At 40.5% G+C, this 21432-nt stretch overlaps 1 protein-coding gene across 6 annotated transcripts in view; it reads right to left on the reverse strand.

Annotated features, from left to right (window-relative positions):
• COP1 (COP1 E3 ubiquitin ligase) overlaps nt 1–21432 on the reverse strand; it is a 209089-nt gene that overhangs the window by 180827 nt on the left and 6830 nt on the right. For all 6 annotated transcript variants that reach the window (XR_011390253.1, XM_051856981.2, XM_051856979.2 and 3 more), the window contains exon 2: nt 9567–9626. Coding sequence is in view for 5 of the 6 variants with exons in the window: in XM_051856981.2 (XP_051712941.1) it covers nt 9567–9626 (60 nt within the window). In the remaining variant the exon portion in view is untranslated. The remainder of the gene's footprint in view (nt 1–9566; nt 9627–21432) is intronic.

Raw genomic sequence — 21432 nt, forward strand, 5'->3', positions numbered from 1 at the left:
TCTTGCACATTTTTGATGTTGGACCTTTTGCAACTGTGAATTAACCTACAATTAAAAACAGAAAACTATTTAAATACACTGTTCAACCAAATCATGGACATATATCAAAGTGATATAAGAAAAGTCACTATATCATAATACTGCTAATTAAATGATAATCTATAACACAGTGGATATAATACAATCCTATTTCTGTTAAAAAATAAATTAAATGTGTATATTTAAAATAAACTGAAAAAATTCACTATAATATTAATACTATTTATCTCTGAGCTATATAATTATAAGAAATGTTTTCTTTGTAGATTTCTTTAATTAAAGTTTGTACAGTATATATTAGTTCTAAAAATAAAAAACCTTCTAAGAAATTACAAGTGTGATTTACAAAGATCATTCCTAAAAAGAAATCACATCTTTTGTTCTATATCCAAATTACTATAAATTTACTTCAACTTTATAAATTAAAGTACATTTTTATATCCACCTATCCCCCACCTTATTAAGAAGCTAAAGATGAACAAACCTATCCCAACAGATGTTCCATCATATCTGGTTATTAATTAGTGTCTCATTTCAGATGTGTTAATTTCACAATAAGCAAAAAAGAGGAAGACAGAATCACAGTAACATTTGTTTTTATATAATACAGAACCTAAAACTTGGAATAAGTACCTGACAGATAATAGATATTCAAAGATCTGTTGGCCAAATAGTCAGTACTTTAGTAACAACAGCATTCTCGCCTCATTTAACTATGACAAAGCTAGAACTGCCACATTATTACAAGATATGCTTTTGTTTGCATTTTTATTCTAAGACAAAAGTATTAACATATATATGTAAATACAATACAGTAAGAATCCCAACATGGAGAAATTTATAGTCTACTAAGAGTAAATAGTATATAGTTCACTTAGCATATAAGATAATGAATTAGAATTATGTAGAAATACACATGGCAAGATTTAATGCTTTTAAAAAAATAAACAAACAAAAAAGCAAGTCATGTTTTTAAAATGTTAGAAAATCAGCAAACAATGACAAGAACATACTAAGCTGTTAAGAGAATTTGCCAGCATACAAGAAATTGTTCCAGAGAGCATTCTCCTTTTTCTCTGGCTTCCTAATCACACTGCATACCAATAAGCTTACCGCCACACTATCCCTCCTAGAACAAAACACTGTAGGGATACAGCAGAAAGAACTGTCCTCAGGAACAAATTTCAAGTGACGTGTTGCACTGCACTGGATGACATCCATCTGCACTATAAATTAAAGAGCATCACACTAAAGACCACAGTACAAAACTTCAGTGACAACGTGTCACAGGTTTATCTTACAGCGTCTACTCCTTCACTACCACCCCCCAGCAGAACTGCTCTAACGTGTGAAATGGTAACTCTCTGGTATCAGCCTTCTTCTATCTGTTCACTGAAAGCAGGGATTTGGTTTACACATCTCTGAATCCTTAGTGTCTAGCATAAGAGTCTGTTACAGAATTCTAACTCAATAAATGCAACATGCATGAAGAAATAGGTATAAACAAGGAAGCAGCACACTTCTGCTGCACTATGGATCATATATGAGCAAAAATTCATTCTCATTCATCTAACTTACCTATCACTATCACACAACACTTTGGATGCCAAGAGACGGGTAATTGACTAACCTTGTCATCCAAATAAGTAGGCATAAAGAGGTAAAAAATGCAACAAATAAATAACTAGAGTCCACCTGAGTGGTTTTCAAGTTACTCTCTGTTTTTCTCAAAAGTAAGTATTCACAGAGCTGGCACTGTGGCATAGTGGGTAAAGCCACCGCCTGCAATAACAGCATTCTATATGGGTTTCAGTTCATGTCCTGGCTGCTCCATTTCTGATCCAGCTCCCTGCTACTGTCCTGGGCAAAGCACAGGAAGATGGCCCACGTATTTGGGTCCCTGCCACCCACATGGAAGAACAAAATGAAGCTCTGGACTGCTGGCTTTGTCCTCGTTCAGCCTAGGCTGTTGCAGCCACCTAGGGAGTGAACCAGGAGATGGAAGATCTCTCTCCCTTCCTGTCTGTAACTCTTTCAAATGAATGAATAAATCTTTTTTTAAAAAAATTAGTATTCACTATCACAGTTTGGTGACATACATTTGTGCCCTTAATATTTACTATTAAGTATATATCAAATAATGAAAGTTAGGTATTTAGTTCTCTGCAGATGTATACACTTATCTGTATGCCTGTCCACAAAACAATATATAAATATCTAAGTAGAGATGAATACATACAAAAAATTCTTGAGTAATCAGAAAATGTTATAAACAGAAGAACAGCAGCAAGGACATATCAGCACCAGTTATCAAATATAATAAACAGATCTTTAAAAAAGACTAATAGTACTGTACAAGACAATGGAATAGCCAAGAGTCTGAAAGGACCACCTAACACCCAGGTTACATATGCTGTGAGATGATGATACCAAAGGACTCCATTAACTATCATTAATTTATAATGAAACAAAATAGTAAATCAGGATTTGGTGGACATAAAGTCAAAGAAGTGAGGTGAAGAGGACAAGTCAGACAAACACAAAGAGCCCAATTTTATCTTTATAGTACACAGAAGCCAAATTTATTTTTATACTACTGAGTCTTAGCCATGTACTTTTTTTTTTTTTTGGACAGGCAGAGTGGACAGTGAAAGACAGAGAGAAAGGTCTTCCTTTGCCATTGGTTCACCCTCCAATGGCCGCCGCAGTCGGTGCACCACGCTGATCCAAAGGCAGGAGCCAGGTGCTTCTCCTGGTCTCCCATGGGGTGCAGGGCCCAAGCACTTGGGCCATCCTCCACTGCACTCCCGGGCCACAGCAGAGAGCTGGCCTGGAAGAGGGGCAACTGGGACAGAATTCGGCGCCCCGACCGGGACTAGAACCCGGTGTGCCGGCGCCGCTAGGTGGAGGATTAGCCTATTGAGCCGCGGCGCCGGCCAGCCATGTACTTTTAATAGCAAATTTATATGAGAGAATAAATTTTCAATCAGTAATAAATGAAGTGATAAAAGTTTCTCCTAGCATCTCCAACCTATTACTAGGAAAGACTTAGCCTTTGTATGTGGGATGACGGATAAACTGATACGATCTAATTTTGATTTAGTTTCACTGATTTAAACGGACCTTTCAATTAGTATACTGCTTAGCTACAGTTACCAGCCAGAATGCAGCTTAGATAAGAATTGATGGAACAGCCTGGCCTCACGTTTTAGGAAAAATAACAAAATTTTGCTTTAAACAACGCTGCAATTAAGTTTCACAGTATAGCAAGTGACACTGGGACTGCCAGCCTTTGGTTTCATGAGCTCCTGCCAATGCTACAGTCTCTATCCTATCAAAGTTTGCTCTTGTGTAGGTATCCTAAAACACTGTAATGAAGAAACTGTTCTCATCTGAAGGGGGAAACCAATGGGCTCTCCATCCCCCTTTCTGTGACACTACCTTTCAAATAAATAAATAAATCTTTTTAAAAAGGGGCGGCACACTGTAGCATAGTGGGTTAAATTGCCACCTGTGATGCTGCATCACATATAGGCACCGGTTCCTGTCCCAGCTGCTCCACTTCCAAATCCAGTTCCCTACTAAAGGCCTGGGAAACCAGCAGAAAGATGGCCCAAGTACCAAGGCCCTTGCAACCCAACATGGGAGATGTGAAAGAAACTCCTGGCTTTGGCCTGGCCCAGCCCTAGCAGCTGTAGCCTTTTGGGGATCAAGCCAGTAGATGGAAAATCTCTGTCTCTCCTTCTCTCTTTATAACTCTGCTTTACAAATAGATAAATAAATCTTTAAAAAGAAACAAAGAACCCAATCAACCAATCAACCAACCAACCAACCAACCAAAGGGTTTCCCAACAATGATCTAAAGACATCATCAAGATTGTAAGATTAACTGAAAAGGCCAGGCCTATCCAGTTAAAAAGTCAACAAATTATTACACTTCACAATATGGTGAGGCAAGATTACTGACTACATCCAGAGTCTTTTTTAAATGCCACAGTAAACATATATAAAGGAGGAAAGCTAGAAAAAAACATTTTACAATCTGTTTTATATTTCAACACTTTTAAATATACAACAGAAGAAGTCAAAGAGGAGGAAGAGGATGAGAATAAGGAAAACAGGGAGTAGAGGAGGAAAAGGAACAAGAAGGCAGAGTTGGATTTGCGTGACTTGACAAAGATTAGGTAAATTTTATAGCCAGAAGTAGAACCCTAATTTATTAACTTCAAGAAGTAGCTCTAGATCACCAGTTTTCAATGGTGGGCAATTTTGTCCCCAAGAAATATAGGCATGTCTTAACTGGGAAGAAGGGAGTTGCTACTAATCAGAGGCCATGGACAGTGCTAAACAATCTACATGCACCAGACATTCAAAACAAAGTATTACATGGTCTAATGTGTCACTAGCACCAAGGCTGGGGCTGGCACTGTGGTACAGTGGGTCAACCTGCCCCCTGCCATTCAGGCATCCCACATGGGCACCAGTTCGAGTCTGGGCTGCTCCACTTCCAATCCAGGTCCCTGATAATGGCTTGGGAAAGCAGCAGAAGATGGCCCAAGTACCGGGGCCCCTGCACCCATCTGGAAACCCAGATGAAGATCCCAGCTCCTAGCTTTATCCTGGCCCAGCCGCAGACACACTCACCTGGAGAGTGAACCAACGGATGGAAGGCTGATCTCTCTCTCTCTCTCTGACTCTCAAGTGAATAAATAAATCATAAAAAAATAGTGTCAAGGCTTAAAAAGCCTATTCTAGATCACTCAATTTTCCAGAATAATCAAAATCCAAAAATTCTGAGAGAAGTATATAGTTCCTTATGGAATGCTAAGGTGAAAGATCAATCTATGGACCAAAGGGAACACTGCTGCTGAATAATCTGACTGAAAAGACCAAGACCATTTATGTCAGTTTAATAATAATAATAATCAGGAATTACCTCTGATTCTCACCTTATCAGAACTTGCTAGATACTCCATTAGGAATATAAAACAAAATGTGACTTATTCATGAATTGTAATAATGTTAATGTGTTGATATACCAAAAAATAAACTATTTGAGAAGGTAAATTGCCTTTAAAAAAATCCTGGCATAAAGATTCTCAAAGAATACACACAAAGATTCCTTACCATTGATCACCTCTGAAAAAGTAGGCAAAAAAGACAGGAGAAGGGAGAGATTGACATCTTATTTTACATTAGACTTTTCTGTACCATAAAATTTGTTTTGAAAGCCAAGAGATATTTTGCTCTATGTGAATACATTTTTATTTTAACAAAGAATATAGATAATGCAGGCTAAGAAAGCTATATTTATTCTCAACTACCTACCACAAAAGCATCATGCCACACATGAAAACTAAGTACAAACTGGTATTAACAGTAAATATTCTTTATGAAGAAAGTACATCAACCTACCACACATCACATCCAACTTCAGTATAAAAGTATGGGCCTAATATCATTATGAATTAGAATATAAGAACTACCAGAACACAACAGAAATATTGATAATATATCAATTGAATAGGTAAATAATTTACAAAAAATGACTAATCCAAAGTAGCATGCACCATCCCCAATTAAAAAACAAACCTACAAAATAACAAAAAAGCTCCCACAAAGTCCCAGGATTGCTGAGTGCCAGGAGAATCAACCATGTGATTCGAGGGTTGGAACTTTCAATCCTCCTTTAAATCTCTGGGGGAAGGGAGAAGGTGCTGAAGGTTGAATTGACTGCCTGTGGCCAATGATTTAATTGACAATGGCAGCTTAATGAAGCCTCCATAAAAATCCCAAAGGACAGGGTTCAGAGAGGGTTGAACAGATGCAGGTCTGGGAACATGACATCCAAGGAGACGGCATGGAAACCAACACCCTTACCACATCCATTACCCTACTAACTTCACTTGTCTCTTATGTTATTCTTTGTAATAAATCAGCAACAGTTAAGCTTAAAACAAAACAGCAAAAATGTTAAAAAATACTTAGTGTCAGCAAGGATGTGGAGAAATCAGAACCTTTGGACACTGTTGGTGAGAATATAAATAGTGTGGTCATTAGTAGAAAACACAACAGCAGCTCCTCAAATTAAATGCAAATTACCATATTTTATCCAGCAACTCCACTTCTGGGTATGTATCCAAAAGTATGAAAGTCGGTTTCTAAAGAGTTACCTGTACACACAAGTTCATACCAGGATTATTCACAATAGTCGTGGAAGCAACCCCAGTGTCCATGGATGGATGAATAAAACATGATACTCACACAAGCAATGTTATTATTTGGCCTTAAGAAGGACAACCTGACGCATGCTACAACATGGATTAACAATGAGGACATTACGCTAAGTGAAATAAGGCAGTCTTTAAAAGAGAAATATTTTTCAATTATATGAAGTATGGGGGCCAGTGCTGTTGTGCACAGGATTAAGCCGCTGTTGCAGCACCAACATCCCAGATGGGTGCTAGTATGAATCCTGGCTGCTCCACTTCAATCCACCTCCCTATTAATACACCTGGGAAAACAGCACAGGATGGCCAAAGTGCTTGGGTCCCTGTACCCATGTGGGAGACCTGGATGAAGTTCCTGGTTCCTGGCTTTGGCCTGGTCAACCTTGGCCATTGCAGCCATTTGGGAAGTGAAGCAGCAGACAGAAGATCACTCTTTCTGTCTCTCCCTCTCTTACTCTGTAATTCTGACTTTCAAATAAATAAATAAATAAATCTTTAAAGACAATTACATGAAGTTTCTAGAGTTCTCATAAAAACAAAAAAACCTCATAAAAACAACACATGCTGGTTTCCAGAAATTGTGGAAAAGGGAAAATGAGGAGATATTTAATGGGTAAATAATTTGTTTTACAAGATGAAAAGGTACCTTAGATCAATTATGCAATAATATGAACATACTTAACTCTACTGACTATACACAGATTATAAATTGTATGTTGTAAGAATTTTACCAAATTTTCAAAGACTCAGATGAATGTGACATAATACAAGAGGGTATTTTTAAAAGTTCATGGAGCCGCGGCTCAATAGGCTAATCCTCCGCCTAGCGGCGCTGGCACACCGGGTTCTAGTCCCGGTCGGGGTGCCGGATTCTTTCCCCGTTGCCCCTCTTCCAGGCCACCTCTCTGCTGTGGCCAGGGAGTGCAGTGGAGGATGGCCCAAGTGCTTGGGCCCTGCACCCCATGGGAGACCAGGAGAAGCACCTGGCTCCTGGCTTCAGATCAGCGCGGTGTGCCGGGCGCGCCGGCTGCGGCGGCCATTGAAGGGTGAACCAACAGCAAAAGGAAGACATTTCTCTCTGTCTCTCTCTCTCCCTGTCCACTCTGCCTGTCCAAAAGAAAAAAAAAAGTTCATGGAGAAGCAGGTGTTTGGCATAGCATGTAAGTAACTCACTGTCACCTCTTGGTATGCTCACATTCCATAATCAATGCCTGGGATCAAGTCCCACCTCTGCTTGCAAACCAGCTGATGCACACCCAGAGAGACAGCAGTGATGACTCAAGTGCTGGGGTTGCTGCAACTTACAGGAGACCCAGAATGAGTTTTAGGCTTCTGGTTTCAGCCTGGCCCAGTCCTGGCTATTGCAGGCATTTGTAGAGTGGACAGTGGATGGAAGATCTCTCAATGTCTATGTCTCTCTTTCAAATGATTAAATTAAAAAAAACTTTAAGAAAAAAAGTTCAAGGAAAAATGAAATTAAATTATTTCAGTGCAAAAAAATTTGAAATCCATGCATCAGTATTTTGAAGATAATACTAAACAAAGAATTAAAGAAGAGAACATGGCTGGCACTGTGGCATAGTAGATTAAGCCTCCACCAGCAATGTTGGCAGCCCATATGGGTGCTGATTGGGATCCTGGCTGCTCCACTTCTGATCCAGCTACCTGCTGACGATCTGGGAAAACAGTGGAAGATGGCCCAGGTGCTCGGGCCCCTGGACCCATGTGGGAAATCCGGAAGAAGCTCCTGGCTTTGGACTGGCCCAGCTCTAGCTGTTGCAGCCATTTGGGGAGTGAACCACTGGGTGGAAGACCTTTCTGTCTCTCACTCTCTATCTATAACTCTGTTTCTCAAATAAATAAATTTAAAAAATCTTCAAAAAAAAAAAAGAGAACAAAGAATTTTCCATTTCTAGCAGCACTGTGGCATAGCCAGTAAGCCCTCCGCCTGCAGTGCCGGCATCCCATATGGGCGCTGGTTTGAGTCCCGGCCGCTCCACTTCCGATCCAGCTCTCTGCTGTGGCCTGGGAAAGCAGTGGAAGATGGCCCAAGTGCTTGGGCCCCTGCACTCGCATGGGAGACCCAGCAGAAGCTCCTGGCTCCTGGCTCCAGCAAGGCACAGCTCTGGCCCTTGTGGTCACCTGGGGAGTGAACCAGCAGATGGAAGAGCTCGCTCTCTCCCTCTCCCTCTCTCTGCCTCTCTGTAACTCTGCCTTTTAAATAATAAATAAATAAATATTAAAAAAAAAAAAAAGAAACAAAAGGGGCCGGTGCTGTGGCACAGCGGGTTAAAGCCCTGGCCTGAGGCACCAGCATCCCATATGGGCACTAGTTCTAGCCCTGGCTGCTCCTCTTCCAATCCAGCTCTCTGCTATGGCCTGGGACAGCAGTAGAAGATGGCCAAAGTAACTTGGGCCCCTGCACCCATGTGGGAGACCCAGAAGAATCTCCTGGCTCCTGGCTTCAGATAGGTGCAGCTCTGGCCGTTGCGGCCATCTGGGGAGTGAACCAGCGGATGGCTCTTTCTCTGTCTCTACCTCTCTCTGTAACTCTGACTTTCAAATAAATAAATCTTTAAAAGAAATTCTATTTCTTTATATCCCTTTGCAATGTCCTTCTCACCCTGTTTTACTGGACCTCTCACCTCTCCTCACAAGTAACTCTTTTTTTTTTTTTTTTTTTTTTTTGACAGGCAGAGTGGACAGTGAGAGAGCGAGAGACAGAGAGAAAGGTCTTCCTTTACCGTTGGTTCATCCTCCAATGGCCACTGTGGCCGGCACACCACGCTGATCCGAAGCCAGGAGCCAGGTGCTTCTCCTGGTCTCCCATGCAGGTACAGGGTCCAAGGACTTTGGCCATCCTCCACTGCACTCCCTGGCCACAGCAGTGAGCTGGACTGGAAGAGGGGCAATCAGGGCAGAATCCGGCACCCCAACCGGGACTAGAACCCAGGGTGCCGGCGCCACAGGCGGAGCCAAGTGAGTCATGGCACCAGCCACAAGTAACTCTTAAGCTTCATGCATGGTCCTGATTGTTCATCACCCTCAATTTTCTAAAACAGCAAAGTTTTTGTGAACAAGATATACAAGTTTTTAAATTCATCTATAAGGCCTACGGTAAATCTAAGTTTAATGGAAATTATGCACCAATGATGTTACTTTCTTGAGCTGTCCAACCTGTAAAGATATATCAGTCAAAAAAATTTTGTTTGCAAAGCATAACTTCTCCCTGATTACATTTATACATAAGCTTTTAAAAATACCAAAAGACTTTTTCACTGAATAAAATCATCTTACCAAAAGCTGTGGCCACATTTTGTCATGTATGCTTCCTCAATCATATCAAAGCAGATGGGGCTAAAAAGAAAATAGAAAAGTAATTGATATATGCTTTTTAAGTAGAGTTACAACAGATTGGGAAAGGCTTTTAACAATATCAGTTTAAAATCATATTTCTACACGTAAGTCTTCAAACATTCTATCATCGAGAGATGGAATTTCTATTGAACTGAACTTTAAGGGATTGCTTAACAAGACAATTTGTTCAAGATGCTCCCTACAGCCATCAAGCTCTGAAGTAAATTGAATGAATCAATTAAAATGGTTCCAATATTCTAACTCAGTCCATAACTTTTAATAGTGCTAAGTAATCACCAGAGATCTTAAGAAAATATTACCATCTTCCTCCACTAAGCAACCCATATATTTAAAGCACATGTCTTTACCTACTAATCTATATGCTCTCTTTGCTTTCTCAAAGCAAACTAATTCCTCAAGGAATAAACTTACAATTCCAGTTTAATAATTCTTCTTGGTAATATTTAAAATGGAATAAACTATATCCATTAAACCTATGATGTATATTAATTCATTTAATCCACTGAACAACAGTGACGTAAGTACTTATTACTAGACTCCATTTATAGATGAAAATATTGAGGCACAGAGTCTCACATAGCTAGGAAGCAAAGAGCCAAAATTCAAAATCAGGTCTATGTTCTTAAGCACTTAGACTTAAGTTCTACTCCTATTCTCCCTTGTTTTTCTAGAGAGGATCAAAACAGAATATTAACCTGTCTTTTTTGAGTGAGACTGGACATATGACATAGTTCTGGTCAATGAAATCTAGGTACCAGCCCCCTGAGAGCATACTGTCCATCAGAACAAAAATGTAATGCTTTCCTTTATCCTTCTCTTCTCTTCCTCAAACTCTAATGCAATGTCCAGAGATACAACAGCCATCTGGTGATCAGAATGACAAAAACCATAAGCTAGGATGATGGTTGGGTCCGTGATGACATCTTTGAGCAGCTCTCTCTTCCCTGAATTGCCTACCGCCAGGCTTCCCGTGACACAAGAAAAGTAAACCTTTACTTACTCAAGTCAATCAATGTTTATCAAGATTTCTATTACTTGCACACAAATCAAATCATTACTGATTAACTCTTAATACTGTCACTGAAAATTTACTCATTCCTTCAAGAAAAATTTTCTTAGTATAAACATTATTTTTGTGAGGATATAAAATCTAATGGCAGAGTCATAGGCATTATAGATGATTATTATCATATGAGAAGAAATCTTTTAAGAGTACACACTGGATATAATGGGGCCCTTAAGAAGCACAACTGATATTTGAGGGTAAACAAGATAGGAAAGGACAGAGAAGAACAAATTAGCCAATTCACTGAAAATGTCCATAGTGATTTAATACAGGGGAACTTCAAAAATTCATAGAAAACGTATAATTTGAAAAACTATAAATTTTTGTACCATAATGTATTTTTTAATTCTATTTTTCCATGAACTTTATCAAGTACCACTGTATAAAGCTATGTAGATGGGAAGCAGGACACACAGCAGACTCATAGAATGACAAATGCCCTAAACAGCACTCTGACCTCAGAATCAGCCCTTAAGGCATTCGGATCTCTCTAAAAAGCCCAGGAGAGCATTTCAGGCATGGAAAGCCAAGAAACTGTACCAAAAAATGACCTACATGAAAGATCTCTGTGAGAGAGATCCCGGTGGAAAGAATGGGCCATCAAAGGAGGAGGTACCTTTCTCTAGAGAGAGGAGAGAATTTCCACTTTGATTATGGCCTTGTCTAAATAACATCAGAGTTTGTGAACTCAAGAGGCTTCCATAGCCTTGACAGCTCAAGAGCCTCGGGTGATCACTGATGCCATAAATAAGAGTGTCGATTGTTAAATCAACAACAGTGCAACACTGTGCAACTGCTTCCCATGTAGGACCTCTGTCTTCAATGTGTTGTACTATGAGAATTAACGGTTAAAACTAGTCTTCAAACAGTACTTCATACTTTGTGTGTCTGTGTTGGTGAAATCTGCTGAAATCTTTACTTAATATAGTTGATCTTCTGTATATAAAGACAATTAAAAATGAATCTTGATGAAGAATGGGATGGGAGAGGGATAGGAGGTGGGATGGTTTGGGGGTGGGTGGGTGGGAGGGTATTGGAGAAGAACTGCTATAATACAAAAGTTGTACTTACGAAAGTTATATTTATTAAATATAAGCTTTCTATAAAAAAAGAAATGTTAAGTAAAGGTAATTCCTTTAAATGGATGGAAAATGATGTCATATGAAATCTTATCTACCCAAAGTAATAAAGAATGCTATTAGTAATAGATATCTGAGGGCCAGCGCCGTGGCTCACTTGGTTCATCCTCCACCTGTGGTGCCGGCATTCCAGATGGGCACCGGGTTCTAGTCCTGGTTGCTCCTCTTCCAGTCTAGCTCTCTGCTGTGGCCAGGGAGGGCAGTGGAGGATAGTCCAAGGGCTTGGACCCCTGCACCTGCATGGAAGACCAGGAAGAGGCTCCTGGCTTTGGATCAGCGCAGCACCGGCCATAGTGGCCATTTGGGGAGTGAACCAACGAAGGGATGCCCTTTCTTTCTCTCTCTCTGTCTGTAACGCTACCTGTCCAAAAAAAAAAAAAAAAAAAAAAAAAAAAAAGTAATAGATACCTGAGTTAAAAAAAGAGCTATGTAGTTAACTGGCATAATTTGGATAAGGGATATTTTAATAATCAAGTGTCCTTAAATGTAAGTATATCATTGCTAAGACATGAAACATTTCTATGCAAATAGAAAAAAGGTACTCCCTTAAGTTACTTTCAGAGCATCAATCACACAGTTTAGAGCCTATGTGGAATTAGAAATAGGCACTTTCACAGTCCATAAGAGGGCAAAGCTTTAACGAATATGTGTAAACACAATTTCAAGCCTAACTGTCCCCTCATCACTGAACATGACCGTTCAGTGTATACAACCTGCACATGAGCATAGAACAAACTTGGATGCCAAGTTTCCACAGTTACCTGCCAGAAATATGACAGGAAAACCAAAAATCGGGGCAGACTTACAGAAATTATTTCACAGTCTGTCCTAAAACCTACCAAAATGGCAAGGGAGGAAAAAAAGACTTAAAGCCACAACAGTAAAAAGAAAAGCAGCAGCAGAGATAAAGATACTTAAACAGGGGCCAGTGCTGTGGTGTAGCAGGTTAAAACCCTGGCCTGAAGCGCCCGCTTCCAATAAGGGCACTGGTTCTAGTCCCGGCTGCTCCACTTCCAATCCAGCTCTCTGCTATGGCCTGGGAAAGCAGTAGAAGATGACTTAAGTCCCTGAAATTTTGTAATTCACTTTTTGAGAATCAACTCACTTCCATTCTACTTTTTAAAAATATCAATCTGTGACAAAAAAATAGAAAAAAATTATCTTTTATCACAGAGCATTTGAGCAACATTAACAGAGGGGATTCCAATCTCCTGCTCTCTCTTCCAGAACTATATGATTGAACACTTACCATCTTGTCCCCAGGATATTCATAAAAAAGGCTAATTGTCCTATTAAATTCAAGCAACAAATCAAGAAATAGTTTCATAATTTTTTTAAAGATTTTCCTTATTTATTTGAGAGGTAGAGTTACAGACAGTGAGAGGGAGAGACAGAGAGAAAGGCCTCCCATCTGCTGCTTCACTCCCAAAATGGCCACAAAGGCAAGAGCTGGGCTAATCAGAAGCCAGGAGCTAGGAGCTTCTTCTGGGTATCCCACGTGGGTGCAGTTCCCAAGTACTTGGGCCATCCTCTGCTTTCCCAGGACATAGCAGAGAGCTAGTTCAGAAGAGGAGCAGCCAGGACTAGAACCGCTGCCCATATGTGATAATGGCGCCACAAGCACAGGATTAACCTACTGTGCCACAGCATCACCCCACTATTTTTTAAAAATATTTAATTATTTATTTGAAAGGCAGAGATAAGGGGGGCGGGTTGGGAGGAAGAACGAGAAAGAGAAAGAGAGAGAGAGAGAGAGAGAATGAATGAATCTTTCACCCACTAGTTCACTCCCCAAGTAGCTGCAACAACCAGAGCTTGGCTGATCCAAAGCCAGGAGTCAGGAACTTCCTCCACGTCTCCTCTGTGGACACAGGAGCCCAAGCACTTAGGCCATCCTCCACTGCTTTCTCAGGTGCATTAGCAGGAAGCTAGATCAGACGTGGAGCTGCCACAACTCAAGCTGGCGCCCATATGGGATGCTGCATTGCAGGCAGCAGCTTTACTTGCTATACCACAGAACCGGCCCTTATGATATTATGTAGTGAAACTGAGGCAATCTAGGGTACCAGTAAGTAATACAGGTAGTGAGCTCATGACACCTGTGTTAATGATAGCATTCCCACTCACTGTACAACCATAATCAATTATTTAATCCCCCTGTTTGCTGTGTTAATATGACATAGTATTAGTCTTATATGGAAATTAAGATTAAAATTTTTTAAAAAACTGTATTTATGCCAGTAACAAGTACTCAGAATCACTCAAATGTCAGATGTTGATGATAACAATGATTAATTCCACGCAAAGAAATCACAAAAAGAATTGAAATGATTGCTCTTGATTGGAAAGACTATCTTGGAAATGTTGAAGGGGAAAGCTCTGTTGCTTTTCATTATGGGGCATCCTGTCTTATTTTTTTTAACCATATAAAATTTTGATTTTTTTTAAGTCCCCTTGGATGAAACTCTGTAGTCCTATTATTATTATTATTATTATTTTTTTTGACAGGCAGAGTGGACAGTGAGAGAGAGAGAGAGACAGAGAGAAAGGTCTTCCTTTTTGCCGTTGGTTCACCCTCCAATGGCCGCCGCAGCCAGTGCGCTGCGGCCGGCGCACCGCGCTGATCCGAAGCCAGGAGCCAGGTGCTTCTCCTGGTCTCCCATGGGGTGCAGGGCCCAAGCACTTGGGCCATCCTCCACTGCACTCCCTGGCCACAGCAGAGAGGTGGCCTGGAAGAGGGGCAACCGGGACAGAATTCGGCGCCCCGACCGGGAGTAGAACCCGGTGTGCCGGCACCGCAAGGCAGAGGATTAGCCTAGTGAGCCGCGGTGCCGGCCCCTATTCTTCGAAAACTAGAAAATACTCTTCCCTATGAGTAGACAACAACAAATATCCAAATTTCCTACCACAGATAGTCGAGATACCTACATGCCAGCCTTTCAAATGGTACCTATAAATAAGCATTTTTAAGATTGGGAAAAAGATATTTCCAGTTTCTAAGTAAATATGTTTAGAGTAACAATGCCATCATAACAATATTTTCACATGCCTGTTTTAAGCTGCATTCAGTGATGCTTAGAAGTAAAATAAAATGTCTTAAGACATTCCAGTTTCTTTGGAAGTTAATCCATACTTCCAAACATGCCACCACTGGACATTTAGGAGTAGCCGCAGCTCCCAAAATGAATCAACTGTGAATACTTGTCAATACTTGTCAGAAAATTCCAGTTTTTAAAATTTCATTCAGTAAACAAATTACATATTGAGCACTGACTGCATGCATACCAGACTCTGTTCCAATACCAGGGTAAAGAAGTAAATGTAACAGTAATCCCATCATGACAATTACAATCTAGTGCAAGAGATGGATAATAAACAAGATAAAAACAAAGAGCACACAGCAAGATGCGATGGTGACATGAATGTTAAGGAAAAAAGCAAAGCAAGGAAGCGGGATAGGAAGTACTGGGTTGTGAATCTGGTTACAATCTGTAAAAGGCAGTATGGAAAGCCTGAAGAAATAGTTGACATTTGAGTACATATTTCAAGGTAGTGAAAATTACTTACAAAGTTATTTACAAAATATAGGGGAACAGCAACCCAGCAGTGAGATCAAGTGCAAATGCCCTAAAGTAGAAAAAGATCCGACATACTCCAAGCAAAGCCAGTAGAGAGTAAAATAAAGTAGCAGAATAGAAGACAAGGCCAGAGAGATGATAAGGATCCACTAAAAACAACTCTCTAAGTAAGGACTTTGGCGTTTATAGTGAGTAACATAAGAACTCACTGGATACTTTGGAACTAAAGGAGACATGACTTAACACAGTGATGAACTGGGTCACTTTACTTAAACCTGGAAAAGAGACGACAGAGAAGCAAGGGTAGAAATGGTATGAAAACTACGATAATAATCCAAGTGAGAAATGGTTGGGTTTGGACTTTAGTAGTAGAGTGGGGCTGATGAGAAGTAATCAGATTCTTGACTTTTGAAGGCAGAGCTATGGGCTTGCTGATAGATTACATGTTGCATGAGACAAAAAAGAATCAAGTTTGTTCAGCCAGAAAACTGAAGAACTGACAGAGTAAGAATTCACTCCACACAGAGATCATTCATTAATTTTTTAAGGAAAAAAGAATAGACTACAGAATGTGTCACTTCATGTGTTGCAGTAATACCAAAAGTTGTAATACCTAAAAATTACTGCCAAATCTGTTTAAGCTAGCAACTTTTAATGAATGTTTTCTAACGTGAGTTAAAGAGTCTCAATTCTTATGACAAAAGGCTTGCTTTAATACTTCAAAAGAAAAATAGAATAGATATTAATTGTAACTATGCCATCTACAGCTTTATGACTTTCTCTTCTTTACAATTTCTCTAATTCTGTTTCTTCCTTTGTATATCTGGGATGATATTAGACTTCTGATTAACAAGGTATCTATGAAGTGTTCAGTAAAATGCTCACTATACAGAATTCATTAAGTGCCAGAAAACATCAAAAAGAAATAATGGAAAAGATTATCAGTGAGTGAATTGGTGGTATGGGCTGAACATTTGTGTCCTCCAAAAATTTACGTGGAAATCCTAACCCACATGATGATGGTTTAGGAGCTGGGGCTTTTAAGAAATGATTACGTAGTTAGGCCAGCCCTCAAGGGAGATCAATGCCCTTAGAATAAATCCAGTCCAGGTCAGGTGTTGTGGCACAGTGGGTTAAACCAACACCAGGGACACCTGCCTTGCAATTCAGAGAGCCTGGTTCAATTCCTGACTACTCTGCTTCTTAGAAAGCTTCCTGCTAACGCACCTGGGAAGCATGAAAATAATGGATTACTTGGATTGCTGCTAACCACATAGGAAACCTAGATGGAGTTTCTGACTCCTGGCTTCAGCCTGGCCTATCCTGGCTATTTTGGGTATTTGGAGAATAAACCAGCATATATAAGTTCTTGGGGTTGGTCTCTCTCTCTGTGTGCGTGTGTGTGTGCATGTGTGTGTATTCCTCTATGTCATTCTGCCTTTCTTTTAAATAAATAAATAAATATATAAATTGTAAAAAACAAACAAACCAAGGACGCACGACTGCCCCTTCCACCATGTTAGGACACAGCCAGAAGGCATCATCCAGGGACTAGAAAGCAGGCCCTCAACAGAGCCATCCCTGCCAGTTCCTTGGTCTCTACAACTGTGAGAAATAAATTTCTGTTGTTTATAAGCTACTAGTTTATGGTATTTTGTTTCATCAGCTTAAACATACTAAGACATTTGGGCAGGGTAGTATCCACCCAAGTCAAAACTTTCAAAAATTCCTGTTAGAAACAAGTGGAATACAATAATGGAATAAGGGCAAACCAAGAAATGGAAGAAATACCCTTGCAACTACAGAAATACAGAGGAAATACTAACAAAGCAACAGTAGCTTCCCAATAGAACATAACTGGAGTAGCTTCAGAGAAAATGTTACCCATTTACAACAATCCATCTGGAAAAACAATGCAGTTAGAAACCCTTCTACTCCTTCAATAAATACTACTCTAAAAGACACAAGCACAAACCCAGGCATAACAAATATCTAAACTGGTAAGAAGGTCAAACATTACCTGGATGCCTGAAAAAAGCCTCTCAAAATGCACAAAGACCCTTAAAACATTCCATGGTTGCCAAGACTGTTTCCAGCTTTGAGGTATAGCTGACAAATACAACTTATACATATTTAAAGTTTACAACATTATGCTTTCATCTTCATATACACCATGAAATGATTACCACAGTTAATTAACAACTATCCAGCATCTCACATAGTTACCTTCTCTTTTATGTAGTGAGAGTATTTAGGATCTACTCTGTTGGCGAGCTTCAAGGATCATACAGTATCACTAACTACTGTCAAGATACTTTACACAGGGGGCCGGTGCGGTGGCTCACTTGGTTAATCCTCCGCCTGTGGCGCTGGCATCCCCTATGGGCGCCAGGTTCTAGTCCCGGTTGCTCCTCTTCCAGTCCAGCTCTCTGCTGTGGCCTGGGAGGGCAGTGGAGGATGGCCCAAGTGCTTGGGCCCGGCACCTGCATGGGAGACCAGGAGGAAGCACCTGGCTCCTGGCTTCAGATCGGCGTAGGTCTCGCCGCAGTGGCCATTTGGGGGGTGAACCAATGGAAGAAAGACCTTTCTCTTTGTCTCTCACTAACTCTATTTGTCAAAAAAAAAAAAAAAAAAAAAAAGACACTTTACATAGATCTCCAGAACTTACTCATCCTATATAATTGAAATCTGGTGTCCTATGACCAACATCTCTCCATTATCTTCAACTCTTTGGCCCTAGCAAACACAGCTCTCTCTGCTTCTACGAGTTCGACCATTGGAAAATTCCACAGAGAAGTGATATCATGCAACATATTCTTTCTGTGCCTTACTTCACTTTGCATAACTCCTCCAGGCTCCTCCATGTTGTGGCAAATGGCAGGATTCCATTAATTTGAGGGCTGAATACTACGATCTCAATGTATCCCCCCAAATTCATACACTGATATATTGAAACTAAATGACCATGCAGATAGTATTAAATAGTAAGACTTCAAAGGGTGATTAAGTTACAAGGCACAGTCCCCATGGACAGGCTTCAGGTCCTTAAATAAAGATTCAGGGATGGTTTGCTCTGAAACTTTGACATATAGTCCAACAGCATTCAAGGTACCATCCTGGAAGCAGAGAGAAGATACTCGCTAGCACCTGTTGGTACCTTGATATGAGACTTCTCAGTGTTTAGAACTGTGGAAAATAAATTCCTATCATTTATGAATTACCCAGCATCAGGGATTTTGTTATAGCCGAAATGACTTAGCCATTGAATAACATCCCTGGCATTGTGATCATTTGGAGAGTGAGCCAGCAGACAGAATCTATCTCTATCTCTATATCTTTCTCTCTCCCTGTCCTTCTCTCTTTGTAACTCTTTCAAATAAATAAATTAGCAAATCAGAGCAGGCGCTGTGGCACAGCACTTTAAAGCCCTAGCCTGTAGCGCTGGCATCCCACATGGGTACTGTTTGGAGTCCTGGCTGTTCCACTTCCAATCCAGCTCTCTGCTATAGCCTGGGAAAGCAGTGAAAGATGGCCCAAGTCCTTGGGCCCCTGCTTCTGTGAGGGAGACCTGGAAGAAGTTCCTGGCTCCTGGCTCCTGGCTTCAGATCGGCACAGCTCTGGCCATTGCAGCCATTTGGGGAGTGAACCAGTGGATGGAAGACCTCTCATTCTCTTTCTCTGTAATTCTTTCGAATAAATAAAATAAATCTTTAAAAAAAACTAGCAAATCAAATCCATTTGTATACACACATATTTCTATGTTTAAATAGGGCATATAAACTGGAAAGAAGTAAAACTGTATTTGTGGATGACTTGACTATCTTACAAAATCCCATAGGTGCTATCAAAAAATAATAAAAAAAATTTGACTTTAAACATTCACGGCCGGCGCCGCGGCTCAATAGGCTAATCCTCCGCCTGTAGCACCCGCACACCGGGTTCTGGTCCCGGTCGGGGTGCCGGATTCTGTCCTGGTTGCCCCTCTTCCAGGCCAGCTCTTTGCTACAGCCCAGGAATACAGTGGAGGATGGCCCAAGTCCTTGGGCCCTGCACCCCCATGGGAGACCAGAAGCACCTGGCTCCTGGCTTCAGATCAGCGCGATGCACTAGCCGCAGCGTGCCAGCCACAGCGGCCATTGGGGAGTGAACCAACGGCAAAAAGGAAGACCTTTCTCTCTGCCTCTCTCTCTCACTGTCCACTCTGCCTGTCAAAAAAAGAAAAAAAAATTCACAGGATGGTGGGAGTCATAGTGATGGGTTAAGTCACAGCTCTGGACATCCATTCCTGTATGAGAGAGCCTGGGTTGGAGTTCTGTCTATGCTACTCCCACTCTTGCTTTCTGCAGATGCAATTCCTGGGAGAAAATAGGTGATGGTTCAAGTTCTTGGGTCCCTGCCACCAACATAGGAGATCCAGCTGGGGTTCCCAGATTCTGGCTTTGGCTTTTGGCCTGACTCTTGCTGACATTTTGCGAGTTAACGAGCCAATATGGAAGATTTTCACTCTACCTTCAAATGAATGAAAAATAAATAAACTTTAAAAAAAGAAGAAGAAGAAAAGAAGAATCATCACCATGGGAATTAGATTTGAAAAAAATTAAAAATTAAAATTCATAAAAGATCAAATACAAAAATACATTATACTATTATATACTGGTAATAATTTAGAACTGAAATTAAAAGAACAATTAACAGCATCAGAAACAAAAAATACTTAAGGATAAATTCAACAAATATGCTATAAGACCAAACACTTAAAAGTTTAAGATATTGCCAAGAGAAATTAAATAATACCTAAATAACTAGAAATATATTTTAATAGTTTTCAATATAGTTTTAATTAAAATTTTACATCCTTTTGAGTAGAAATTAACAAGTCTATTTGAAAATTTATGTGGAAGTGCAAACAATCTAAATAATCAAAATGACTGAAATAAATGGCCTAAATTACAACCTGATTTCAAGACTTACTATATAGCAATCAATACAATATAGGAATAAAGATATAGAACAACAGAACAGAATGAAGATTCTAGAAATAAATGTGGCTGATTTTTTAAAAAAAGTTTAAAGAAAATCCAATGAACAAGGATAGCCTTTCCAATAAATGCTGCTATGATTACCAGACATCCATGGTGAGCCTTCAACTCTTACCACACAGTATATAAAAACTAATTTGAGGGGATGGTGCTGTGGTGTAGCTGGTTAAGCAGCTGCCTGCAGTGCTGGCATCCCATATGGGCACCAGTTCGAGAACTGACTGTTCCACTTCTGATCCAGCTCTCTGCTATGGCCTGGGAAAGCAGTGGAAAATGGCCCAAGTCCTTGGACCCCTGCGCTCATGTGGGAGACCCGGAAGAAGCTCCTGGCTCCTGGCTTCGGAAACACACAGCTCTGGCCATTGCAGGCATTTGGGGAGTGAGTAAGGAGATGCAAGACTTCTCCTTCTGTCTCTCCCTCTCTCTGTCTTTAACTTTGCCCCTCAAATAGATAGATAAATCTTTAAAAAAAAAAAAAAAGGGAAAAAAGTTAGGTTAGGCATTTGTATGCAGCTCTGGCATCCACTACGGGTACTGGTTTGAGACCCGGCTGCTCCACTTCTGATCCAGCTTTCTGCTATGGCTTGGGAAAGCAGTAGAAGATGGCCCAAGTCCTTGGGCCCCTGTACCTGTGTGGGAGACCTGGAAGAAGCTCCAGGCTCCAGGCTTTGGTCTGGCCCAGTCCAGGTTGTTGTAGCCATTTGGGAAATGAACCATTGGATAAAGTTCTCCCTTCCTCTCTCCCTCTCTCCTTCCCTCTCTCTCTCTCTCAGTGTGTGTGTATGTGTTTGTATGTGTCCCTCTCTCTATAACTTTCAAGTTAAAAAAAAAAAAAGTTCCTGCTTGGGACATCTGCATCCCAAACCACAAGTGCTGGTTCAAGTTCTAGTTCCTCCACTTCCTGCTAATGTGCACACTGGTAGGCAGCAGATGGCTCAAGTGCTTAGGTACTTGCCACCCACA

The sequence above is a fragment of the Oryctolagus cuniculus genome, chromosome 7 (assembly GCF_964237555.1).
Source record: "Oryctolagus cuniculus chromosome 7, mOryCun1.1, whole genome shotgun sequence".
Classification (NCBI taxonomy): Eukaryota; Metazoa; Chordata; class Mammalia; order Lagomorpha; family Leporidae; genus Oryctolagus; species Oryctolagus cuniculus.